This window comes from Amphibalanus amphitrite, unplaced genomic scaffold (assembly GCF_019059575.1).
Source record: "Amphibalanus amphitrite isolate SeventyFive unplaced genomic scaffold, NRLGWU_Aamphi_draft 000044F_arrow, whole genome shotgun sequence".
Taxonomy (NCBI): Eukaryota; Metazoa; Arthropoda; class Thecostraca; order Balanomorpha; family Balanidae; genus Amphibalanus; species Amphibalanus amphitrite.
In genome coordinates, this window is record NW_024881540.1 from 1,506,637 (window position 1) to 1,533,914 (window position 27,278).

Genomic DNA, 27,278 nt, shown 5'->3' on the forward strand with positions numbered 1-27,278 from the left:
GTTCACTCCCAGTATCGCTATCTGAGCAATCCAAAGCCACTGTTCCCGGACGTTCTGTATTCGACACACACACACACACACACGTTGACTGGCTGGTGCAGACATTAGGATATGGAGTGCAGCCACCAACACACCACGCTCGCGGCAACATCGGCCCGGGACGGCCGACCCGACCCGTCCTGTCCTAACGTCATTAGGACCTTCGAGGCCTGCCGGCGGGCGCATCGACACCCGAACACGGTAACACTGAGACCCGGCGCGGACACTGCCGTGGAAGGGAGCGCGCAGGGACGAGACGGTCACACCAGAGGTGCAACATCGCACCAACACCGAGGAACATGGACCCAGCAGTCCGGTACACAGAGCAGAAGCATAGGCTGTCCCAGTCAGACTAAAGGCAGGGAAGACAACGTTTTGGACAAAAAACGAAAGAAACAACATCGAATCTCCACCTATATCCGTTTGCGGAGTTAACATATAGCACACCAACGCATATCATGTGAACACTTGCACCAAAAAGATCTATAAGTACTAATTTTACATATTTGAAGAACGTAAAAACCAAACTCTTTCCTCTTCGAGCTATCACGGAAAAAGCTCCATACATATGCACGACGCATTTTCGACTTTCGACCGTTATGGAAGCCGGACTATGATACGCGATCACAAACCGTTCCCGAGACTGAAAGGACACATACACTCGGCGGTTGAGCTGACTAGGCCGGATGGTCTCCGATAATAGATAGAACTATTCCCACCATACATCAGACCATACCTCTAACAGCCGAATGTCGTAAGCCAATAAGCTCGATCACTTTGGACGTGTGGGACCCAGTTCGCCCATTACCGGCCCATTTCGGCCTCAGCCGGTACCAACTACCAATGGTCACAATCCTATCTAGTGCCAGACCCAAGCCGTGACCTAAAAAAGCCTTCACTGTCACTACACTAATAAATAAAAAAAAGTAAATAAATTGCCAATATTCCATGCCTAGGAAGCAGGTATTATATATTTCATATTTGTGTAAATAATTCAGATATAATATCAGGAAATACCAGCTAAAAGCCTCTACGAAATCGACAGCTATTCGATCGATATCGAAATCTAAGTACATTCCTATCAGAGAACGTATGATCTTCACTATCCCTGAGTAAGGCAATTTCCCTAGCGTGATTTATACGCTTGAGCTATGCTGAATTCTGCCAAAGCCACCAGAAAAGTCGAAAATTCTGTTTTTTTTATACATCCCGTAAGCCGTAAGGCTCAAGGTCAATAGGTAAGAGGAAAGGCACCCGAGATCCTTCGAAGATCCTAGCTGTTGGATACCGGTCAATCGGTATTTCAGAACAATTTTGTCGCCTGTTTTATCAGATGGATGCCCGTCACCCCAGTCCACTTCGATCTCGTCTGGATTCACTCCACCACAAATTGACAGTTATTCCGTCTATGTCCACTCGGCCTGAGCCCGATGTGGGCCCACCTGAGCTGGCCTGTCCCAAACTTCACTATAAGCTAAATCCAGTCCGGCACACCTAGATCGGCCTAGACTCTCACACGTCCGATGCCTCCCTTCAGGGGCCGACTTGAACCCCGTACGGGCGGCCCAATTTAGCCCTCTCTGAACCCCATTCGGCACATCTCGGCCTGTCTCGGATTAGTCTGAATCAGCTGTGTGGCCGCTAAACTGGCGGCCGGACGCCGGTTTGGTTCCACTGTATACCTCTCAGTCGGTAACTGATTTGGGCACACTCTGGGTCCATCGTAGTCCTTCCCCTTCCCCTTCCCCTCAGCTGGTCACGTCCTGAGAGCCCTCAGCTGGTGATTTAAGAACCCTCTGTAGGTGATAGAGCCCCCTTAGCTGGTGACTGAGCCCCCTCGGCTGTGACAGAGCCTGCTCAGCTGTTGACCTGACATCCCATTCATCTGGTGAGAGCCCCCTCGGCTAGAGCCCCCGCAGCTGTTGCTCTGCCAGCCCGCTTAGCTGGTGACGGGCGGCACGATCTCGCAGTGGCGGATGGCCGGCAGCGTGGGCGGCGGGATCGGCGAGTCCTCCTCGAACACAATCGTCAGTCGGTCGTACTCGTGCACCCGCCGGCATCGCTTCACCTGGCGGCACAGCGCACACTCACTCACTCCGAGTTATGAGCCGCACACTCGGTCACTCCGAGTTGAGCAGCACGCTCACTCACTCCGAAATGTGAGCCGCACACTCACTCACTTCGAGTTGTGAGCCGCAAACTCACCCTGAGTGTGCAGATTGCACCGCTTCACTCGGCGGCACAGCGCACACACCCTCAATACGAGTTATGAGTCGCACACGCACTCACCCACTCCGAGTTGATCCTCATGTTTACTCACTCTGAGTTGAGTAGCACACGCACTCACTCCGAGTTGCGAGTCGCACACTCACTCACTTCGAGTTGAGCCGCACACTCACTCACTCACTCATTCACTCAGAGAAGAGCCGCACACTCGCTCTGGGCTGTAGTGCGCACCCTGAACTGAGTCGCACAATCACTCCCAGTTGAGCCGCACTCACTCACTTTCAGATGAGCCGCACACTCTATCACTCAAAGTTGAGCCACACACTCTAGTGAGGGTCGTAACACACATTCAATTTGGAAATTGAGCAACTCTATGATCAAGAGTTGTACATCCAAAACGAGCGTTTCATAGATTTGGGAGATCGAATATGGCCCAGCTGGCGAATACACAAAATACCAACATAGTTTGACATACGTGCTTTTGAATCGTTCTATTGTGAAGAACTTTGGTAACACTGGCCACGACCAGAAGCTTTATACATGCGTAGGTCAGGTCAGTGTTGTTTTTTCAAGTATCTATAATTTGAAGATGATCTTTTACTTGCGCTCGTGCTATTGAGGTATCTTTGAAGGGTTTCGTCACAAAGACTAGAGGGAAAAGCGTAATTACTTTACGATCCATGAGACCGTAACAAAAACACTTCACAGACTTATCATTTCGACTCATTTTGTTACACCGTGATATCTGGTGACAGAACCAATAGAAGCGATAGAGCCAGTCTAAAATTAGCGAAAACCCCACACCACAAAAAGATTATGCAACTATTATAAGCCGACAACCGTACGAACCATGCTAGTTACCTGTTATAACATACCTACTAAACTTACCAGCAGGTAAGGAACTGAGTCCGTAGCGCAGGCCATACTGGTTTCCCAGCCAACTAACCACGTCCGCGTTGTTCGCTTATGGGTCTATTATTGGTGTTGTGAGACATCCTTCCAAATACGGACACCTTCCAAGGTCGTTGATAAATCATCGCAATAATTACAAGCACTCAAAGTATGTACAGAACAAATATCATGCTCACATTTATTGTCACATCAAAAGCAGCGTACGAAAGGCAATACATCGAAACCTTTCCGGGAGGTGAAATGTCATTGAATCAAGGGTATTTAAATAACATCTAATGCATTTACCTTCATGATGTTCTGCGAGGTAAAACGGGCGCAGCGACAGCAAACGTTCACCGAAAGAATGCTGACAAGGGACACAGTTCGGACCGACGGTTCGTCAAATCGACACACAGTGCCGACTGCTGACAGCGGTCCCGCAGGGGTGGACCGGCCACCCGGGGGTCTATACTCATGGAGCCAGCATCTGCCCATCCACCCACCAGGGGTCAAAGGCTGACATCTGCTACTGAAAAACAATATCACTCCAATCGTGACTTGCGTGGGCAGAGTTCTCCACATCGCATGAAAAAATGTATGACTTTTCCGTAAAAAAACTCTTCTCCTGAGAGGTTGAAACTACAGTTCGGCTGCAGTAAAAGTCGCATAAATCTATAAGCATCTGAAACTTATAAGCTGGGTATACTCTAAAAACTGAAACTGTGAGAGTGTCGCCACCAGCCAGCGGTTTTCATCACTCCCCATTACGGAGGGAGGACAGCAAGGCTAAGCTCTGCAGCGGCGCCGTGACCGCCAACCCGTCAGACACCAAGTCATCGCAGCGTCTGGGCGTCTCTTCTCTCGGCGCCCATCCGTCGCCTACTCGCAATATGAGCGGCTGGTCGTCCTAGCGAGTCCGCGGCTGTGCGTCCGAGGTCGTCCAGCCGTCCGTGGTTGTCCGTCCGTCCAGTGCGGGTGCCGCCGAGTCCTGTTCCTCTGCCCCCCGTGGGCCGTGGTCGGTCTGTGCGCGGCGCGGCCGGCCGGCGGCGCGCCTCGGTCGCTGTCAGTGCACCTGGTGCGGCAGCCGCAGCCGCGCGCGCTGTCGCCGGATGTAGGCGGCGCGCTGACGCCTCTCGGCGCGCCGCTTTCGGCACTGTTTGGGCGCCACCACGGGCCGCGCCAGCGCAAACGGCTGTCGGAGCGACAGAATGGCCGTGAGTGGCACGTGCCGGAGCTGGGCGGGCCGACGGCGCGGCCCGGCCCGCCGCCAGGTCACCGGCGGGCGACACACCAACAGGAGAGACACTGACCGCCCCGGCATGCAGCGAGGCGTCACACCAGCGCACCATAGCACACACACATCATACACATTATGTATAGCGGCATTATGTTCAATCACAGTTTAAAACAGCGCACATTGACATTACCACATCAAGGAAATGATTGATGTGTAGTAAAAAGCACATTTAATGATTATTCCACAAGCCTAAGTATTTCAGAATTCCTAGAAATTGATTATAAAAAGACGACTATAGCGTGGCGAAACACTGTCGGCTCCGCGTCATTGGCCGATAAAAGTGATATGTGCGATTGGTGGGCACTGGGCAGTGTTGTGCTAGGAGTGCTCATGCGGAGTGCATCCGTATAAATGTACACAACTAGATACATCCTGATGAGACGCATTTAGTTACCAGTAGCCTGTTTATGTGACCCTCGTGGCGAGACGACATAAGTACGAGGAACATATTGCCAGCTATTCGGGCGCAAAGAAACATGAGTTAAAGTGCTCAAAATAAAGCAATAATTGCATAAAGGTCCGAAGTACGGTCCCGAAGGTTTCCTATCAAAGTTCGCGACGGGCGCACAGACGTCCTGAAAAAAAAAACTTTTTCCTCCAATTAAATTAAGAGTGAGTCTGATACTCAGAAGCATAATGAAGGATCAACGTAAAGAGGCAGCTCATTAAAAAGACGAATGACTGAATTTAATTGGTCTCAACTACATATGAGTTAAACTAGAAAAAAAGCTCACGATATACTCATTAAAACCTTTGGTCATCATGATAGTACTGAGTCGCTAACGTAACCAAACTGAATCGCGCCACGTGAAATTCGGCTGTCGGTAAACAAGAATCTTGTCGCGAAAATGAGCAAAAAGAAAAAGAAAAGAAAGAGTCTAATTTTCAAACCCACACACTCCACCACAATTATTTTAGTGACTTGCATACAACTCGTGTGCAACTTGCGATATTTTCAGGATATCTGAAAGATTTGCTCGCCACAGCCCCCTGAATCCTGACTCGACACTTTTTCTTTCTTTGTTCCACTTTGTCACGTTAAAGTGCTGCCTTTTCAAAGGTCAAGAAAGATTCAAGGAAGACAGGAACAACTGAAGTGTTACAGGGCGTTAAAAAATCAGATAAGTCCAAAAAACACAAAAGTGAGAATTTTGAAGCATTTACCGACAAGAATCAAAATCATTTTAGCAGCAAAAATCACTTAAACTCAAAGCAAAGCAAACAACAAAGCTCAACCAGTAGATCGTCACTGTTTCATTTACACTGGGCAGCCGAGGGTGATTCGAACTGCTCACTTTTTGTGATTGATAGCTTTTTGATTGTAGCAAATTCCTTGACTAAGTCTTGCTAAAAAGCATGAAGCAAAAGCCAAATGTTAAGCGGAAATCCACACGGAAGGTCCACACTGACTGAGCGTCGTGGCTTCGTTGGCCACGCTCAGTAACTCCAGTGTCGATCCAAGCACCGATCAAGTGGATCGTTACTTATCCGGTGCGCATCTTATCAAGCGGCGTGAATAAAATTTGGCGGCACTGACCAAAGTAATTAACGCCGGTTTCATTACCAGACGTTACCGGAACGACTTAGATATCAAAGCACACCACTTGATAAGACAGCACCCCAGGTGAGCGGCCAATCACCCCCCCCCCCCACTCCGCAGAAGCATCCCTGCACTGTGCGCGTGGTAGGCACCCCACGCCCCGCCCCACGCCGCCCTCCGCCTGCCACTGACCCTTTTTCCGAGGATGGCGCTCGACTCGTCCGAGGATCCGCTGGTCGGGTCGCGTTCCTCCAGGTTCAGCACGGACGGCGCGCCGACTGTCTGTAGGTCCTGGTACAGCTGACTGAGCTGCTCCGTCAGGGTCTGCGGAGGGGGGGGGGGGGGCGTTTATAAGATGACACTGGTGACTGACAGGCTGTGTCTCATGGGTAACTACACCAAACCGTGCCGGACGACTCCCAGCCGCGCTCACAGCCCGCTGAGTCATCTGAATCAGAACGAGCCGGTCCTGCTCGAGAACTCACCGCGGGCTGAGTCATCTGAGTCAGGGCGAGTCTGTCCTGCTCGAGCACCTCCTGAAGGTTGCGCGGCTCCAGCTGGTACTGTTTGGTGAGCTCGCAGGTCTGACTGACGGCCACCAGCCACGGCGGGTCCTGTGTACAAACACACAGACACAGTGTTACTGGTGACAGGTCTGACTGACGGCCACCAGCCACGGCGGGTCCTGTGTACAAACACACAGACACAGTGTTACTGGTGACAGGTCTGACTGACGGCCACCAGCCACGGCGGGTCCTGTGTACGTACAAACAGACACACAGACACAGTGTTACTGGTGACAGGTCTGACTGGCGGCCACCAGCCACGGCGGGTCCTGTGTACAAACACACAGACACAGTGTTACAGATGACAGGCTCTGACTGACGGCCAAACTACCACGATGGGTGATGCACGCTAAAGAGGATGGCTCCCCTCTAAAACAAAAAGTGTAAGACAACGTAAACACAATCCCGAAATACCGTTTCACAATGCTTTCAGCTGTGTAAGTACACATGTTTTGTGAACGCTACCGATCCTGCGCCCCAGCTGACCTGACTGCCACTCGCCAGGGGTAGCGGCGAGCGCACAGAGGACCAACCTACCATGAGAACCGGCTTTTGTTTGGGTTCCTCCATCTGCGAGGACGACGGCCCGTAGCCCGCTGGCTGGTCCTCGTCACGGACAGCGGCGGCGTGACGCGGGTTGTAACTCTGTGAAAGAAACGGTAATATGCGTTAGGTCACGTTACGGTGATATCCGTCACGTGAGTCTACCACGCTTCACGCACTCCACAGATCGATTATGCGTGATTCTGGAATAATTTCATTCGATCCAATCAACAATTACAATGAAACTGAGGTTCATTTATGTCACGCGAAGTGTACAACGGCTGAGAATATCCAACAATTCTTTCAATAGGCACATTCTCTATTACGTGTAACATATCGCCACCAGCATGTGTAGAAAATAATTTGACGGCAAGTACTTAACATATAAAATGTTGCTTCTCAGCAGTGAAATTCGTTCCCTGCCAAAGGCAATCTGGAGCCTCTTCTAGGGAGCCAGATACTTCACATAGAGCGCAGCACTACATATCACCCAAAACTGCAGCAGAATGCAGACTTATTTGTAATTTGAGGAATAGGGCGCTGACAGTCCAGATCATTTTGCGCCCATCATGCGGCAGTGCGTAAACTCACCGGCCAGCCGAAGTTGGATCCGTCCCCGACACCATCCACATCCCTCAGAGCCGAGGACAGACTGCAGGGAGGGAAGGGGACGCGGTCAGACATCGCACCGAGGTACACGGTAGTAGGTGTAAGGGACAATGTACGGAAAGTTACACACGACAGGATATTCAACAGTCAATACATTATTAAGGCACAGCGTGATTATGGCTGGGCATTAAGAATGAACAGAGCGCATTCGCACACCCAACGGCAAGTTCAAAGACAAGAAATATAAGCTCCAGCGGGAGAGGCGCACCAGATCTGGTTATCGAAATGATTCTGAGGTCGCCGACGCTAGCACTGACCTGGAGTCGCTGAACGTGAGGTCACTGCCGCGCTTCTCTTTCGATAGATCCTCGTCGCTGTCCAGGTTCATCTTACGGAGACTCTGTAACAGCGGGGCAGGCCGGGTCAGCGGCCATGACAACGGGGAAGGGTCAGGTCAGTGGTTGTTTCACTAGGAGTCGTCAGGGCACGTGTTACTGAGATTATGGGTTGTTTAACGTTACAGCGTTAGACGTATTCAGAAGTCGGCAGCAGGGGCAACGAGGAACGTCTAGTCGAGGGAGACACTAGAAAACGTCAGAATATTCATTAAAATAGACTCAAATCACCGATTTGCGGTTCAGTTCGCACGGCGCGTCCTACCTCAGACGTGGTGGTGGTGCAGTCTCCGCTCTGCTCTCCCGACGACAGACCTCCCCGCGCCGACACCGACAGGGACAGCGACACGGGACGCTTCCGGGAGGCGGCGGCGGCGGCGGCGGCGGCGGCCGGGGGAGGAGCGGTGGAAAAGGCTGCCATCAGGCCGCCCATCAGCTGAGGCGGCTGGCACAGCGGGCCCAGCAGAACTGCAGTACAAAAACATCGAATTCAGAGACACTGTAATTATAGATAAGGAAAGAATTGTCAAAGAGGTGCAGTAGCATACAGACACAGTAAAAGCCCAGTGCCCAGTCACTAACAGTCGAGACCAGTAACACTGCAGAATATACTCACAATTATATATATAAAGCCCTGTCTGAGACTCATTCACACAGCAGAATCATTACACTACAGCAGACTGACCGACAGCCATGCCCTGTCAACCCTGGACAATACTCCACCACCCCTGGATCAGCCCGTACCGCAATCCCACTACCCCTGAGTCACCCCGCACTGCATCCCGCCACCCCGACTTGGCCACCAATCATTACACCTACTCACCCCTGGATCCCCCTCACTCCCTCACCGTGATGCGGCTGGGGCGGCACGGGCGGCGGCTCCACCGGCTGAAACACGGCCACGCCGTGCGGCCGGAGCGCGCCAGCCGGTCCGGCGGCGCCCACCCACTGGCTTACACCGGCTGCTCCGACTCTGTGGGTGGGGAGTATAGAGACATGGTCAGACGGCAAACACCCACTGGCTCACACCGGCCGCTCCGACACTGTGGGAGGATACAGAGATACGATCAGACGGCGCCCACCCACTGGCTCACACCGGCCGCTCCGACTCTGTGGGTGGAGAGCAGATATATAGACACGGTCACACGGCGCCCACCCACTGGTTTAGGTACACCGGCCGCTCCGACTCTGAGGGTGGGGGAGACATTGAGACATGGTCAGACGGCTAGGTGCGCCGCCGAGAGGGGCAAACGGCGGGGCTGCGTCATCTAAAACGGCCATTAACTACTGATCACGTATCAGGGGTGAACACTGAACATATTCAGACAAATTTCTGGGGCAATGAGACCATGGAAACATCGTATATGAAAGCGGATGCGGAGCTGCACACTTAAATTATGTAGCCCATCCGAGTAGTAGGTAATAGTCGAAAACAACAAAACAATGTTGTTTTCGACTAGAACAATCAGTTGTTTAGACGTGGGTTGGCCTTGGGTGGCTGCTTTCTTCTTTTATCATCGACAGAGTGTTTCACACGGATAACAAAATTTGGCCTAATGGACCTCTCTCTTTTTCAGTAGTCAGCCTCGAACACCACCCCGCACCCATGAGTTGCTTGTCGTGCCAAACCCCACAGGTGACCATATCGCACGTACCCAGCCAGCGCTCCGGGTCCGGTCAGGCAGGCGGAGAACGGCGGCCAGAACACACTGGGCGCCGGCCAGCCGGCCGTGTTGAGCATCGCGTGCCGACGCTCCTGTTCGAACTCGTCCAGGCCCTGGCGGAGCACGGAAGGAGCACAGGGGTTACTCACGTGTACTAACAGGGCTGCTGGGGAAGGGCGCAGCACGGGAGGAGCACAGGGGTTACTCGGGTGTACTAACTGGGCTGTCGGAGCAGGCCAGAGCACGGGAGGAACACAGGGGTTACTCAGGTGAAATAACAGGGCTGCTGGGCAGGGCGGAGCACGTCGGGAGGAGCACAGGGGCTACTCAGGTGAAAAAACAAGGCTGCCGGAGCAGGGCAGAGCACGGAAGGAGCACAGGATTACCAACTTGGTAGCACCGGGTGCTGCCGTTGGCTGGTACGGAACGTCTGAGTACCTAGCGTGACGCGGAGGGAGGGGAGACCAACGGCGAAACAACCAGTGGCTTATCCATTATCTACCCCAGACACTATTGATCGATGTAAAAGTTCTCGTTTCACTAAGCTGGTGCTGTGACAGCTATGAAGGTACAGTCGTAAGAATATGTTATACTATTGCGCCCATACGATCAGATTATCCCTCATTGCTGCCACAATAAATTACAAGATCCAGGGGAAACTTCGAATCATCGACACCCATTGCCAAGCCACAAAGCAAGGGCCCAGATTCAGGATAGTCAGTGATCTTACCTTCTTGGGTTCGCTGCAGCTGTTGTGTTTGATCATCTTACACTTGCTGCTGTGACAAATGTGCTTCTTCGGTCCCAGAGACTGGCGCATGTTCTTCTCCATATCAGCATTGTGTCTGACGAACAAAATATGGCGGATGTTAGTGACAAACAGGAAAATAAACAAACAAAAATCAAGTGACAGATTGATGGACAAGACGGGCAGTGGAAACAGACGCATAGAGATGAACATAGACAGACAGATAGACAAACGGCAATTCCAACGTATCACACGCGGATAGAAGCCGCCTGATTACAGACATTCCCGCAGGGCCGAGGTCAGGGTCAGAGGTCAGCTGAACAGGGCAGCTAGGATCACTGACCTGTCGAGCACGGCCTGTGTCAGCGGCTGGTGGTGATAGCTGGTGAGCGGCGGCGGCGGCGAGTGACGCGACCCACCGGTCGGTGCCGACACCCCGCTGGGGCCCGGCTGCGGCGAGTCCAGACTCGCTGAGGCCACCGCCGCTGGAGAGGGGAGGATGCTGTTAGCCAGATTTGGAAGTCGGAGACAGTCAAAAAGTCAGTCAGACATTACCCAAGAATGGAAACAATAGCAAACAAACAGTCGCCAAGACTGAGAACAGTCGGAAACGTAGACGCGGTTGTCGAGACTGGCAGGGTATAAGGATATACAAGGCATAGACAGTTGCCGAGACTGGAGACAGTCAGACAGTTGTCACCAAAACAGACAAGCTAAGAAAGACGCAGTCAGAAGGTCAGCTGTAGAGCCTGGTCGCATCATATATCGGACGAGGGGCAGGCGAAAGTCTACCGGCGCTGGCCGGGCAGTGGGCAGAGAGCACTTACCGGTGCGTCTACCTGAAGACGGGCCAGCCACGCCGATGCTGTCATTTCTCGAGTCAGACTCGTCCGAGGAGCCAATCGCTGTTTTCGGATGAGATTCGAAAAATCTGAGGGAGAGACGAGATGGTGTTTGAAACAGGAGGGCTGTTCACGACGTCGGTTTATCCCGTTTAATAAACCGTAAACATGTTTATTTTTTGAAGGACCAATCAGCGTCGACCCGATCCTGACGTCACAGCTCGTCAATGACGTCAGACCTCCGCCGTAAACCGTTTATGCGGTTGATGCCTCAGAGCATCAACATGGCGCGTAAACGCGTTTATGTGACAATGATGGCGATGTGCGGCAAACTCGTGAGGCGAGTTGTGCGTAAGGAAAATTAAATTCGGACAGTTCAGGGGCTGGTAGGTGGGTAAATGAGTTTCAAAATAACTCTGTACGGGTTGCAGAGGACTGGAATGGTAGGTTTTATTATTTCATTGTAATTAAGACCTATTTTGAGCATCGTTCTCTGCTAACCAGCGTCTAGCGTCATGGGTATTTTGTGATGAAAACTGTCCTTATTCTTGCAATATGTCATGATAATGGACATATTTCCATCAGATTATCTTTTCTTTGCACCTTTTACAGTATCGTCTCAACTGCTTATTAGTTGTCACTGTTTAAGTAAACACTTGTGTTTCGTAAACGTAAACGCCGTGTGACGTCACAGCCGGGATCGTGCCGCGAGGGCAGTTTATGTAAACCACATAAACCGACGTCGTGAACAGCCCTAGGGTTATCGCGCAAAGCGTTGCGGGTCCCTTACAAGAGCGAAAACGTGTCGCCCCCGGGTGGGCTCGAACCACCAACCTTTCGGTTAACAGCCGAACGCGCTAACCAATTGCGCCACGGAGGCAACTGGGCAGTCAGCGTGTAGAAGACCAGGCGAACTTTATGGCCCCTGCGGCGTGCCTCTGACTCCTCCAGAAGTTACTCGAATTTCAACCTCTTTACATAACCCAGGACAAAATAACCAGCTTTGCCATTAGCGTTAATTTCCCTCAGCGCACCAAACCCCGCCCTAATCCTGCGACCTGTCTCACCCACCTGTTGATGGTCTCCTTGTAGTTGAGCTGGACGTAGTTGGGCACGCTGACTGAGATGGGTGCAGGCGAGCCGCGCTCGGACGTGTGCGGCGACACGTCACCGGGCACGGACGTGTGGTCCTGTCGGCAGACACGCAGTCTCTTTCAGGGGCGCCGAAACGAGCATAGGCCAGCCACCGCACAATGCACAGAACGTCGCCAAACTACGATACAAACGCATCACCACCTCCCAACCTATTACAGCAGCCTTTAACCGTCAGATGCAGGCTAGTCAACAGTTGACGGCAGCAGGCAACTAAAAATCGCAACTGACATTAGTTAACCTTTTATATTTTTTTTTTATTTATTTCAAAAGATCGCCGACGGGATAACCCATTGAGTGACGAAGTCAATATTTAAAACAGTTATAAAAGAACACATTTGACATTTACAAGACATAAAATGAGATGACAATGCATGAAATACATAAAAAATAAAAAATAAAAATAAAAATAAAAATAAATAAAAATAAAAATAAAAACATGAACAAATTAAAAATAAACTAGCAATACATACAGCGCCAGTTACTAAAGTGAGGCAGCGTATTGTTTCACCTTACTGCGAAATACGTAGCAGCTGTCATTGAACATATCTGCGGTGGGGACGCTTGCAAAGAAGCTGTTCATCTGCCTGGGCAGTCTCATGAACAGTCCATTCTTTACAGCGTTCACCCTTGCAAACGGGACATTCAATAATGTGCACATCTGCTGTCTGGTTGTGCGGCAAGACACACTCAGAGAAAAGGACTGCAGAAGTAGTGTGGACGATATTCTACCCCTGTACACATTCCGGATGAACATGATATCATGTTGTGATCTTCTCGCAGATACAGATGTCAGCTTGAAATGTTTAAGTAAGTCCACGTAAGACAAAGAGGGAGATTTGACGCGGCAGTGTGCGTTGAGCCACATCAAAAACTTGTGCTCGATCCGCATGACCCTATCTGTGTGCGCAGCAGCGGCTCCGTTCCAAATCACACTGCAGTACTCTAGGGTTGAGCGCACATACGCATAGTACGATGCGAGAGCCGACGGAACATTGAGACTTCCTCCCGGGTTAGCTCTCTGATATGACCTTATCAGGACGCCTAGTACTTAAGTGTTACGACTATAGTACTTAAGTGTTACCAAACGCCCCCCGGCCTTGATTGCAGCCGGTGGCTGGCCGGCGGGAGGTGTGACGTCACATCATCTGTGGCATATGATTGGCCGGCGGCGGGTGTGACGCCATAGCCCGTTGATAGCGGGGCTCACGCGTAAATTCCAAAGATCTACCTACCAGAACGTTCTCTACGTTTCTGGCGATCTATTCAAGAGATATGCAATACTATGCAACATGGAAATAGGACATAGAATAAGTGGTTTCTGAGCTATTTATCGACTTCTGTGTTAGAAATAAACGTCGCGACATGATATCGGAGCCATGACCGCCTGTAATCGATAAAATTTATATCCTTTCCCTCACAGACTGGGAACGCTGAATGGAAGAACCGCCTACGCCGAACGATTTTAATATTAGCAACAACACCAACAAGTGAGCACACTGAAACACAGCCGTTACAAACCTTCCAGCCAGAGCCGTCTGACGCGCAGTCTCCCCTCCTGGTGCACTATAACTCTTTTCTTTCCCGGCCCATCCCGTACCTCAAGCAGCCGTCTGCTCTCTTCCCCCCCCCCCACATGATCGGGTGTGGCCGGCTGGTCGGCTGTCTCCTCCCCGCTCCTTCTTTCTCCCTCCTTTACCTGATCAGGTGTATCCGGCTCATCGACCGTTTCCTCCTTTCTGTCTCAGTCAGCTCTCTACCCTCCCTCACCTGGTCTGGCGTAGCCGGCTGATCCACCGTTTCCTCCAGGTCGCTGATGAGACTCTCCATCAGGGCCACCAGTCGGCGGCGGCGCTGCGTTAGGTACGACGCCTTGCTGTCGGCCGCCGGCAGCGCCTGTCGTGAGGAGAAAGAAATGCCAGTCACTAAACGATCGCAAGCCATAAGCCGGTAACCAGACACAAAACGGACAACAGTTGCAGAACGGACAACCGTTACAACATGAGAAACCTTTGCAAAACGCAAAGTTTACGTTATGACCCTCACATAACGTATCAGTCACAAACGGACACGCCATAAAACGGACAACGGTAAAAAAAGCGACTAGTCACGAACGGACAACCGCCACAAATCAACATCTCACAGGTCCCATCATCAAGCGGACGTATGATGATACAGACCGTGAAAAAAAAACTGAGCGCCCTTGTCAAGAGACGATATTAAACAACAGGGGAGATACAAAACAAACGCTTCTCGATTCGGCCGTAACCAAAATAACTATTGTGACGTGACAGCGATGGGTACATAAATACCCTGAGCCAGCGCAGACTGCCCTTGATCCATTGAGCAGCGCCCGTGGCCATGCACAAAATTACCTTGGAGAGAATGTTCTCGATATCAACCCGGTGACTGTTTCGGAGCATCAGCTTGTCGGCACAGTCGGCTCCATCCTCCTCATCTTCGTCAAAGATGTTGAGGTTGCTCGGCGCCTGAGGAAGGGGCAGGACATGCTGAAGGCATCAGAGGAACCGTAACATGTCATAAGGGAATCAGCTCCCACAGCGGAAAATTCAGTGGAAAAGTTCACCGGTAAAGTTGATCGACAAACTTCGTCCGCCGCCCCCGCTTTCAGTCAAATACGACGAAGAAACATTATTTAATGGCGTAACTGCCGGTTTCCGACCTCACAGCACTACCTCCCACCTACCTTGATGACTCTGTGTTTGCAGATGACTGCCTCGATGCGGTTGGACCACGGGTTGACGAAGCAGCTCCAGTCGGTTTCCATTCCGACGTAGCAGCCGTTATGGGCCCGCAGGCGGTACGGGCGACTACGGAACGGCGTGCCCGTACGCTGGGTCACTGCCGGAGGGAGGGGAGAGGTCAGATGGGAGGGTGTAACATTGTCATGGGTCACTGAGGGGAGATGGGAGGGGTCAGGTTAAGGCGAACCATTCACTTGTGTCACTAGAGGAAGACGAGGTTAGCTAAGGCAAGGCGGTAAAAACTACCAGGAGATCTGATTCGAGGGAGCAAAAGTTTAGAAAGAGCGTTCGGTAACTGCGGAGGTAACTCCAAAAATAAAACGGACGGCAATTATACCTCTGAAAACCATAAGTTACCTAACCACCTAACTCATGCCAGCCGTTCCAGCTCACACGCCAGAGCGACCAATGAACACTGGCCTGCGAATACTGCAGTACAGTCAGCGAGTCGAGAACAGTTACTCTACCTAATACAGTGTCAGTCCGATGTCCGTCCGACCCTCACCTTTCCTGTAGACGTCTTTGATGGCGGGCAGGTCCTCCGGATGGAAGAGATCGACCATGCTACGCCCAACCACGTCTTGCGGTAGGAAGCCTAGGAGCGTGATACCCTGAGAGTCGTACTGGTCGACGCGGCACTGGGCCGTGTGGCGCATCGAAAAGTGCAGGTTACGGAAACCCGGGTGGACGCCCTCTGGAAGTGAAGAGAGTGGGGGCTAGCGGTTAGATGGATCACCATGGGAGCGAGCCAGTCAAGGGACATACACGATTTCCAATTTCGAATTTCCTTTGCAGCTCGCATCTGTTTCAATGTGCTGTCAACTTAGTACACCGAACAGAAAAAGTAGGTAAAATAGAATTAGCTGGAATAACACTGCATAGAAGCAGTAGCGGTGGTTGTACTGCCGGATGCGACACTGACCTGGCGTGGACTTGTAGGCCGGCTGGAGCACGTCAGCCACCACCAGGATGCACGGACCCTCGCCGCTGAGCTGGTCCAGCTTCAGGTCGTGGAACAGGATCCGCAGCTGCGCGCGCAGACACAAACACCGGGCAGGGTCAGCACAGGGAGAGGCCAGCCCAGACGCTACGTATTGGACTCACTAGCAGCTGCGCAGATATACATTGGGACCGTCCGAAGTCCGAAATGAATGTCAACGGCATTCAGCTGCTCATGGCTCTCCAAATGAAACACATTAAACCAGAATATACACTTGACTAGAAGCATTAAACCACACCCACTAACGATTGAGCGCTGCTTGCAGTGCCCTCGCACCCAGCATCGCTTCAGCTCCAGAAGACACAATTTTGACACTATCATTTACTTTTTTCAGCAAACGTAAAAAAGACACCTAGAACGGTGGGTAACTGTCATCGTGACTCGTGAGACCGCCGGTAGGGATACCTGGACCATGACCCACCTGGAACGGTCAGTAAATGTGACCGTGACCCGCGACCCGTGATCCGTGTTCCGTGACCCACCTGAAAGGGCCGGTAGATGTGCGAGTGGCTGACCACATTGAACCCGACCGACTTGAGTCCTCGGTGGTGGCGCAGCCGGCAGAACAGCTGACTGGAGCTAGTGGAACCGTCTGTCGACACACAGTCCAGCGGTCAACAGGGAGTGGCCGCGGCTCGGCATTCCTCAGTCACGTTTACCCCGCACGTGCCAGGGCCTCTGGCGTCGGTCGGTTCATGAAGGGTACAGTTGTGTCACCATGGGACCATCCTCACGAGGTCGCAGTCTGAACAGCGGCGACTGTTGACATTACATGACGTCATGACCAGAGCCGGAAAATCTGTTGATATAACCCCACAGCAGCGCACATATCTCATGTGTTCTGCAAAGGCGAGTGCAGGGTGTGTACTAGGAAATGGGCTCGTTGGGACCTCTCTGGCCTAATAAACAGGTCCTCCTGCACTGAACATAGCACGAAGACTGGCGGTAGCTCATCCATCCACACGGGGTAGCCGTACCATTAAGTGTTGATACGGGGAAGCGGTACTACGGGAAGCATTGCCGTCATGGAGGAGCCGTATCGAATATGAAGGCACTGTACCACAGAACAGAAAAGCGATGCTACTGACCAGCAGTGCCTACCCCTGATGATAGTACCAGGTCCTGGTCGTAGCGTTACAGTGTGTAATGCTAACCAGAAAGGGTAGTCATCACCCCCTCAGCTGCACACCCACAACACTCTACCAGCGGTGGCGCCCACCTTTGTTGCTGATGAGGCCATCCACGTCGACTCCCATGTCGTTAATGGTATTGGTGAAGGAGGCACGGTCCCGCGGGTAGATGTAGTCGATGAAGCTGCGACCCACCCACATGTCTGGCGGGTAGCCCAGCAGCTCGGCCATGCTGCCGGAGGTGCGCACCACAGTGCCCTTGCGCAGGCTGACCAGCACCTCCAGACGCTGCGGGCGGGCGGGGGGGGGGGGGGGGTCAACAGCGCTGAAACGAGCAGCTGTAATTTAACCCTCGCATGTGTAGGGGGGGGGGTCGGATGGACCCCCCCCCCCATGGTTTTTCGCAAATAACTCGCGTAAAAAGCGGCCGATCGCGACGAAACTTTCAGTACCCTCGCATTGATCAATTTTACACCTACCCTGAAAATTTCATGACCCTGACCCAGATGACCTTTGACCTGTGACCTCTTTTCCGAGACCATGTTTGGCCGGAATCGCGATTTCGCGTATGTCGGCTCGCACTAGCCGCGTGTTTGCAAGCTTTTCGTGGTTTCAAACGTTCAAACATGTGATTCGATGTTACTCCCGTGTGTGTCAAGGTCACCTGAAGGTCAGGTCAGGTCATTGACCTTTGGTGACCTCGGGTGACCTCGGGTCACTTTTTCGAGTTTTACATGTTTCTAGGCTAGTTTTTGGAGCTGAATTCGAATTTAGCAACCATTTGAACATTTACGAAGTAGTTTTGGTGACTTCGTAACATGTTACGAAGCTGTCAGAGGCGGTTGACACGTACTACGAATACCCGTCACGACGCCTACTGGTTGACCTGACCTGACCTGACCCGACCTGGTCTAAATGCTTCAAGACATCATCTGTGATCAAAACTAACATGATATTCGTGATCAACACCCCGAAAAACCCCTTAGCAGCCACACTTTACGACTTTCTAACAGGTCCCGATTTTCCCGACTTTGGGTCATTGACCTGACCTGGAAGGTCAACCAATGACCTAGGACCTTAAAATTGGGTATCATCGGCTTCCTCTCGTCACGGGCAACACGCTCGTTTTTTCCGCGAAGCTCTAGCTCGATCAGGGGCCAAACGGCAAGGGGGGGGTCCAACCGACCCCCCCCCCCCTACACATTAGAAGCTGGCAAACGCCGCACACATGCGAGGGTTAATTTCTTATGGGCCGTTTTGTTTCGAACATGAATTTTTAGCGTAAAAATGCATGATTGTAGCGCTTTCTCGGTCATTATTGAGATCTAAAAGCGTTAGAAAATACCAATTACACTTCTAATAACTATATCATACAATATCCTAGACCATTATGCCTACAAAACGTATCCAGGTAGGCAAATTAAAAATCATGACCCTGTCAGAATGCGCTCACCGCTGGCGGTTCGCTGTCCTCGGCCGACGCTCCGGCGCTGTCCTCCTTCTCCGCAGAGGAGGCCGGTACCGAGGAGCTCACCTCGCCCACACGCGCTGCACATAGACACAAAAAGAATAAACTTTTGTTAAAAAAAAAAACAAATAGAGGCGAAGCTTGGTTGCAGGAAGTCCATTTCTAACTAGCATTGGCGTTCGCTAAAAATGTTGACGGCCGACAACTTGGGGCTGTAACTAGAGCGGTCCGATGTCCGATGGAAATATAATAAATCAATAATAGTATCATTATCAATACTGATCAAAAGTTCAGGATTACATAAAACATGTCTTCAGCTTCACATTATCATCGTATTGCAGTGCCGTCACGTCACGCACCTTTTTCCCACTCCAGGATTTTCCGCACGTAGGACATGACATGTTGGTAGGCTCCCTTCTGCAGCGCCGCCTGGCAACAGACATTGCAGACGAGGTCATCGGTCTACCCCGTTCCGGATATAGGTCAACAGACACTACCGACCGCCCAGGGAAACGTACCTCAGCTCGTGAGAGTGAGATCACGTCGGTAAACATTGGAGCAGACACTTCAGACTCTGAATGGGAACATTAAATCGACCGAAAACATTTACCACATGACAACAAGAAGGGAGTTATCAAATATGGTTTTAAATGCATTAATAGACTGAATGTACCGAGCAGGATGTTTAATGCTTACATTAACGAACAGACGGTAATTTATGGAAATTGGTGCAGATTACATTCAACATATGGAGGTGCTAAGTGCATCGTTGCCTCCCTGGTCTCCTTTTAGATACGTTATATGTAGCAACACTGGCGCTTCCAAGCCTATGCTAACTGCATTATAATTGTGTTCACAAAACTCCGGCAAGTTTGAAGTCACAACAAGCGCTCACCAATCACCCAACACTTGCTCGCGAAGCGGCCGTCCAGACACGCTCTTCGCCAGCTCACCTGGAAAGAGTCTTCAACGCTCTTATCCTCTGAGGGCGTGAGGCCCGAGTCGGCGGCCGCTCCGCTCAGCTGCCTGGCCGCCTTGGTGCCCGCGGGCGCCGGGTGGCCGGTCGGGGCGCTGGGAGCCGCGCCCGGGGCCAGCGCCAGCCGGCCGCTGCTGCAGGACGGACAGACACAGGAGCGGCGTCAGACCGACGCCGGGATAACGGGGGACGGGTTGAAAACAGAAATGAATGGAATTGTATACCTACGCGTATACAGGACCATCTACACATCCCGTGCAGGAAAAATCATAACCGGGTGTCCCCTGCCGGGGTCCAAACCATCCCGGTATAAATTTGAAGAAAAGCAGTGATTTAATGACGCCAATAATACATTCACAATGTCTTGGACTCTTGGTTGACCTGTGTCGGCAATGGATGCGTGACACTGCGCATGGGAATACAGCTCGCACGTGATAAAACGGCTAAGCAAACAGTTTTTGAACTCGAAGCGCTGTGTCCAGGTTCGAAATTCACAAAATCATGTGTCTTTAGGTATATCGGCATTCCTTAGGCTTCATATAGCTTCGCTAGTATAATAAATATCTGGCACGAGCAATTAATGTAATTACCAATATCCGACAAACACGTTACGTGCACGTTTTCTTGGCACCCGTGTAAGTCTAGCATTGCCATGGTACCATTTTCACGAGCTCCAGAATTTTCCATCGAAAATGGAGCGCTGTAATAAACGGCCTCAACGAACCTGACAGCTTAGTGTGTTACGTAAGAGGTGAACTGACGAGCTTGGTATCCTGTCGGCTGTCGGGATACCAAGTTCTATATTAGTTCTGTATGAATGACGCAATTCGCCGTACGAACGGATATAACATTAACACTCTACGGTTAACTGGAACTTTACCAGGGTAGAATATCACCTATACAGCCTTTGTACATTGATATGCTTAACATTAACTGTAACATTATGCGACGCAGAGGCGTAGATATTAATCTCATCGACTGAAATTCGAGTGGCCAGGAGCGAGCAGCCCGGGAGTAGCAATTACACATAATCATTGGCAATGCCTACGTAAAGAAATATTTTTATTATCTAATAAATTCTATTAAAACTTCAGTGGGTAGGATTCCGAGATGATAAACTACCTTACGAAGAAATTCTTGAGCATCTCATCTTATCGTAAACATGATCTGTATTGCCCGAACGGGACGCGAAATTGCACCTATAACTGTGGATAACTGAGATACTTCCTAAACGTGACAGTGTGAAACAGGACGAGAAAGAAGATAATATGGCAACTGACACACAGTTTTGAGGAATCATTCTGTGCGCATGTAGGACGTACCTAGTTATCTGGGCATACATTACATACCTGGGCACATATTATATGACATAGGTATCTGGGCATACATTGTATATGGGCATACATTACATATTGCATTCCACGTATTTGTTCTTATCTATTCGTGAGCAACCATTCATCAATTGGCGTATCACTTGCAAAACCATACAGAACAAACGCTACAAATTAGGCTCATAGAATCAAGCCGCGACTGTGAAATAACTTCCAATGTTCGTACTGAGCGATCGTTTGATCAGTGAGCAGTTCAAATTAACTGGGGCACAAATGTTAAAGGTATGCGCTTGATGTTTGGCCTCACCACATGAGAAGGCAGCAATGATCTCGAAAACGGGACCTCTTCGCACCCGGTATATAGGTTCAACGAGACACTGCACGCACGTATCCTCTACCATATCATGCTCACGGAAAATATGTCACTGACATTGAAAAGCAACGTCCTTTAGGTGGATTTCGATGAGATGCGTGCATACGCAAAACGGATGACGCAAGTCGGAGGCATATCAGAATGACTTTCCATTAAAATTGCTCAACATCGATGCATTTACGTCGTGTGCGCTTATGACGTAGAAACGCAGAAGCTTCGTCTTATTTACACCAGCACGTGTCAGACGAATATGGCGTGATTCCGCCGTATCATTGAAATATGTGTATGACGAGTATACTGCGAGCATATGCCAGATGGAAAACTACCTTATCGTGTTTACTGTGTTCAGTAGCATGGTTTTTTTGTTGGGAACTTACCTGGTCTCACTGCCACTGGAGCGATGACTCTCCTCGCCAGAGAAACAGCCGCGGCTAAACGAACTGTTGGTACTGCTGTAAAACACAGATGGGGGACGACGGTGTTAAAATGGAACAGAGCACTGCTGTGAGCTGTGGGTAGGTACTACTGCAATACACAGGTAGAACGATGGTAACAGTACGTGATCTAGCCTCTATGTCCATAGATCACCGTCACCAGGCTGCATCAAATCGGAAGAGATTGCAAGCCGATGACTTATTGCAAGATTGTCACGGACACATTCGCATTAGTATGCGCTGGTACCCTGCGTTCGTCTAATCAAATCGCGTTGAATAAAAAAACTGTTGCTTTAGAAATTAAATGGTCAATGTCGGGTCAGAACTAATTACTTCATTAAAACAATGAGATTCTATGTCCTACTATCGCTCCCAACGCTTATACTGTACATTGGTGCACCTTGAATTGAAAAACAATTAGCTTTAACTGATAAAAAGTTATCGTGAAAAACGGTACCGATCACTAATGATCTTTGTGATGCGGAATGCCGTCACAAATCAATTTCGTTACTAATAAAAAATGCATCGTTAGTCAAGATCAGATCATTAGTCGATAAAGATCATTATCAATTATCATTACCATCAGGACTATGGTAGTCATAAGTGCAAATGTTTAAAGTTTGCGAAAAAACCTGGTAGCCGATTGAATGATCACCTTGCAGAATTTCGGAGAGAAGCTAGTAACTCCCAATGCCCATGTCCTAGTAACTGGTTGCCCACATGAAAACATGTGGTAAAAGGCTGAAGGCTGAAAAAAGCTTGTCGTTTAGCTTGCGTCGCTAGTTAACCCGCGCCCTGGTGGGGTCTGTTTATAACGCGACCTGGTGGGGGGAGGCTATTTTTTGCCCCCCCCCCCCCCCTCGTATCTCCGAAACTACTGGACGGATCCGCAAAATTCAAACGGCGTTCGAAAGGCTGTCGAAGGAAACCAAATTTCATTCACCTCTGGGTCACCGATGACGTCACAGGTCAGGTCAAATATAAAATGTTTCACCGTTAACGGGTCGTCTAAGGGAATGCGCTATAACACCGAGGAAAACGCATTTTGTCGAGAATCAGCGAATGCCAAGAATCAGAAGTTGCCTAGTACATATGTTGCTATTAGAGGTCACTGACAATACCAGGTCAGGTCACAGGTCAGGTCACCAAGGGTCACAGGTCAGGTCACATGAACCCAACTTTAGGTACTAAGGTTGTGCAATGCATGTTTTATGGCCAATTTTTCATTTCCAACTCAATGGTGTTGGTTATAAGACTATCAGGTACGGCTTAGGTCACTTTCTGGTGAAGGTCAGGTCAAGGTCAGGTAAAAAAAGGTCAAATTTTAAAGTTGATAGTTTTGCATAACATGGGTATTGATTCGATGCAGCTCATCACGGGGAGTCTAATGGTGGTCTTTGTTTTGCGCTACGGGGTCTAGAATTGCTAAAAATTGAGTTTGAAAATTTGACGTCATCAATTTTGAACAGTTTTTTTCGCTATAACTTCGCCAAAAAAAGAGGTATCAATCTCAAATTTGGTATGTGGATAGAAGGCCGTAAAGACTATCACATATATTCCGGTTTTTGCGAAATTCAAAAAACTTTTTGGATTTTTCGGCTATTATATTGAAAAAACCTATTTTTTTATTTTTGAGGGTTAAAATCCAAAAATTTCAAAAATCCGAGATAGCAGTTTTGTAGCCCTGTCAATTCTACAGCTTTTATGTCTATATCATTTTTCTGTATTTGCAAAGCTATAGGCCTGACAGCTCTTACCGCGAAACCCTTTTTTGGGTCGAAAACGGCAGAACATGACGTCACTCTGACGTCATTTCCGGCCAACCTATCATAGCCTTTGGAAAAAATTTTGGCCACAACGTGTAAAATTGATGTCCGGGAGGGTACTGAAAGTTTGGTGACGATCGGCGCAGCGGTTCTGGAGATATATTGAAAAGTCTGGAGGGGGGGGGGGCAAAAAATAGCCCCCCCCCCCACCAGGGCGCGGGTTAAAGCCAGTTGGCGAAAGGCGAGAGAACTACGTAAAACACAGAAGAGTTGCGAAAAAAACGTGCAAGATCGGTACCCAAAAAGGCCAGGAACAGTCAACAAATGAGCTCCGGCAGCTAGTTTTTATCGTTCGGTCTGCACTCTACAAATGATAAGTGAACCCACCAAGCGGAACATTCCCCATCAGGCATCAACATTTCCCAACGCCTGGCCCGAAATGTCATTAGCGGACCGTCCTTCCCCTATTGTCCCGCGACGCATCGTTACCTTCTCTGCGTGCCGGTGGAGGGCCCATAGCCGGAGTCGCGGTTGGACTCGGCACCCGCCTCTGAGCTATCCTTGTCGGTACTCGTGCTGGTCTGCTCCGCGCACGTTGGCGGCTTCTCCACGGCTCCTGGCGCGTCACACATCCTGAGGAGCGGCGGCCACGGGTCACGAACGTTCGGGAATTACTCATATTTACCGTGACTGACGGGTGTCACGTCACGGTACGTTGGCGGACGCCCACATGTAACGAACGTCACCGTCGGACGTGTCACTCACGTCACTGACGGCCAGGGTGACATATGACACCACTATCTGATATGTCACTCATTGACCCCACTAACAGCCGAAGTGTCACGTGTATTGGCGAGACGACGGCCACACAGGCTTCACGACATCACAATGCCCCCAAAAGAGAACTGGAACCCAGCAAATGATATCAAATGGGTTGCTGAGCAAATAATAGACTTGCGTCACAAGGTCACCATAGATAAAACATAATAGGTGGTTAAAACTGAGAGTATGGGTCATAAAAATGACATGTTATTGTTCGGCTTACAATATTCCTTTAATTTATACTTTTTGCCATGGGTTTTAAGCATACAGCTTAATTATCTTTGAAAAGCAGTTTGACAAGATTTGTGGCAACAGAAGTATTACTAAAGAGGAGAAAGCTGAACACATCTATGATCTGAGGTAATACAAATAACATAACAATGCCAAATGCAAGGTACCACTTGCTGTCATCCATTTCTTTTAAATGAGTAGATTTTCATGAAATTTTAAAAACATTTGGTCTTACTCATTAATGCCACCAGAAATTGCTGTCAGAACAATATTTGTTAGTTTGTAATAACTTCACTGTAACCTGAAGTTGCCCTAATATCCAGGTAACTTAATTGGAAACCAAAACAAACAAATATCTCTGAATGAATGCATGGAATCATGGGTTGATTGATCAATATGCACACAGTTGGTGTACCATTGTGCTTATAAAAATGCAAAGCAGGCTCAAGAGCAACAACATATGCAACTACACCAGAAACTATCTAGCTGCAGGGAACAGCTATACAATGAATTACACCTTTCTTTGACACAGAATCATTAATAGTTTGTTCTGTTCTTCAAAATGGTATAAGCATCTGTTATTTCAATTTATTTTTTCCTGAACTCTACATATTTCCTTTTTAACTGTTGCTTTTCTGAAGCAGTCAAGTGTGCAATAGGTAGGTACTTTGTGAAATCCTTTGCCATGCCTAACAACAATGTCTTTTTGTCTTCTAGTTGTGTCTTGCCTCGTCTTGTGAATGGAACACTCATCAGCAACTCATCTACCTACCTACCTTGTCCTTATCAATACCAATATTTTAGAGCTAGGCACATTTTGACAAGTTCAATGATTATTGCATGCATTGGTAGGAATCAGTCCACTATTTTCCTTCTGTATAATCATCAGCATGATTTCATCAGCGTTTTTTTTTTTTTTGCTTTTTTTGTGTCTTTTGATATCGCCTGCCAGTCTCGTTATGTTGCCTTTATTGCTTTATTGCCTTACCTGTCCTAATTTCTACACCAGCCACTTCGGAACTGGCCTCTGTGGGCCGTCTGACAACAAGCCTTGCTTAGTTGGACGGCCCTACAAAGGCTCAGTAAATGACCCTGCCTGAATTTGACCAGAGATGTTACCTACAACTATCCACTATGTATGTATGACTGTATCCCCCTCAGTTGTCTTCCTCCCACTAACATTCCCCTGTGTGAGTGAGCATCAGTGGGCGTTTCAGGGATGTAGGAGGGCAGTCACTAACTGTTTGCAGTTGTGACTACTTTGCTTCTTTTATACCATCTATTAACAGCATGCTTACTCCTCTGATATTCGCCTTCTTTTGTTTTTTTCCTTACTCTTAGCAGGGAGTGCCGCGACTTGTCATATTAAGTTTTCTGGTGTTAACGTAAGGTTCTGTGTGTCGCTGGGATAGAGGGAGGGGGCACTCCTGGTCACCTGTTGGCTGTTCATGGGTGGCGGTGTAGAAAAAAAAAATCAGCATCACCATAGTCCACAATGCTGCTTTAGTGAGATGAATGATCCATTGATCTGCCTGCCATTCAATGCACTTGGCAACTTGCAGTGACTGACAATTCAAAGCAGCAAAATAGCTGGACGCCAGTGAAAACAGGGCGCCGGAGAGCATATTGAGTCAAGTGACTATTAAGAACTTCTCCCCCTCTAAACACCTTCTACATGCTGGATGTCATGTGGTTTATGCGAGTGAATTTCAAGAGCCTTGATCAAATCGCCCCAGGGCCCAGGCGCCCTGTTTTCACCGTCATCCAGATAGCTAAGTGAAGTCCAACCTTCAAGTTACAGCTGCTTCCAATTCCTAGTTTTAAATAAACATTGGCACCTAATGTGTTGATGAAGTGATGCACTGCTCCACCATGTCAATGTTGATGAATGATGTGCAATCCATTTCGATGAAAACATCACTGAACCTGAATGCACATCAACATAATGCCTTAGTCATGGATGTAGCCCCAGCCGAAAACTTACCTGATATGGTGTAACTCGAAAATGAAAATGAAATAATCAATATGCACTACCCAGGAGCCAAAAGTGCCATTTCCAATAAATTTTAGTACTGACACTGGAACCGGAACCCCAGCTATGGAACTTGTGAGGCTTCCAACACAAAACAGCCTCAATAGTTTACTTGCATCACAGAACTAGCACAGCAGTATTCCTTCCACAAACTACTCAACCGAAAGTTTACTGCACAACCAGCAAATGCGCAACTCCAATCGCAGGTCAAGCGAAATGTACGTTTCGCAGGCGGTCACGTTGACACGGACATCAAACATGTGAATTTCTGAGGATACGTTCGTTCTAGTTTGCCAATAGTTTATTCACATTACATTTTCATTGGGAGTAGCGTTGCTGTCACAATTTAAACAAATCTTTAAAATAAACAATAAATGATATTTTTCTCCAACATCCTTTGAACTTTGCGATACGAAAAAAAAAAATAAAACGCAAAAC

At 49.4% G+C, this 27,278-nt stretch overlaps 1 protein-coding gene and 1 non-coding gene across 3 annotated transcripts; both read right to left on the reverse strand.

Annotated features, from left to right (window-relative positions):
• Positions 1 to 40: 40 nt before the first annotated feature.
• LOC122377459 (period circadian protein-like) lies at positions 41 to 27,107 on the reverse strand. 2 transcript variants are annotated; one of them, XM_043357514.1, is made up of 26 exons: positions 26,793 to 27,085; positions 24,245 to 24,388; positions 21,933 to 22,007; positions 19,829 to 19,985; positions 19,235 to 19,304; positions 18,861 to 18,955; positions 17,497 to 17,695; positions 16,760 to 16,869; positions 16,200 to 16,305; positions 15,783 to 15,971; positions 15,220 to 15,374; positions 14,888 to 15,001; positions 14,283 to 14,408; positions 12,432 to 12,550; positions 11,346 to 11,449; positions 10,862 to 11,003; positions 10,501 to 10,615; positions 9,762 to 9,883; positions 8,955 to 9,079; positions 8,372 to 8,574; positions 8,029 to 8,111; positions 7,694 to 7,754; positions 7,097 to 7,204; positions 6,479 to 6,607; positions 6,186 to 6,317; positions 41 to 2,107 (listed from the first exon to the last, which is right to left on the reverse strand). In XM_043357514.1, the coding sequence occupies exons 2-26, from the start codon at positions 24,385 to 24,387 to the stop codon at positions 1,979 to 1,981; spliced, it is 3,111 nt and encodes a 1,036-aa protein (XP_043213449.1). In that variant the 5' UTR covers position 24,388; positions 26,793 to 27,085; the 3' UTR covers positions 41 to 1,978. The 2 variants fall into 2 exon arrangements, with proteins under 2 accessions (XP_043213449.1, XP_043213450.1); XM_043357515.1 differs by lacking the exon at positions 41 to 2,107 and adding an exon at positions 3,342 to 4,348 and having other exon boundaries at positions 26,793 to 27,107.
• On the reverse strand, positions 12,167 to 12,240 carry Trnan-guu. Its single transcript has one exon. It is a non-coding gene; the product is annotated as a tRNA-Asn (tRNA).
• Positions 27,108 to 27,278: the final 171 nt, after the last annotated feature.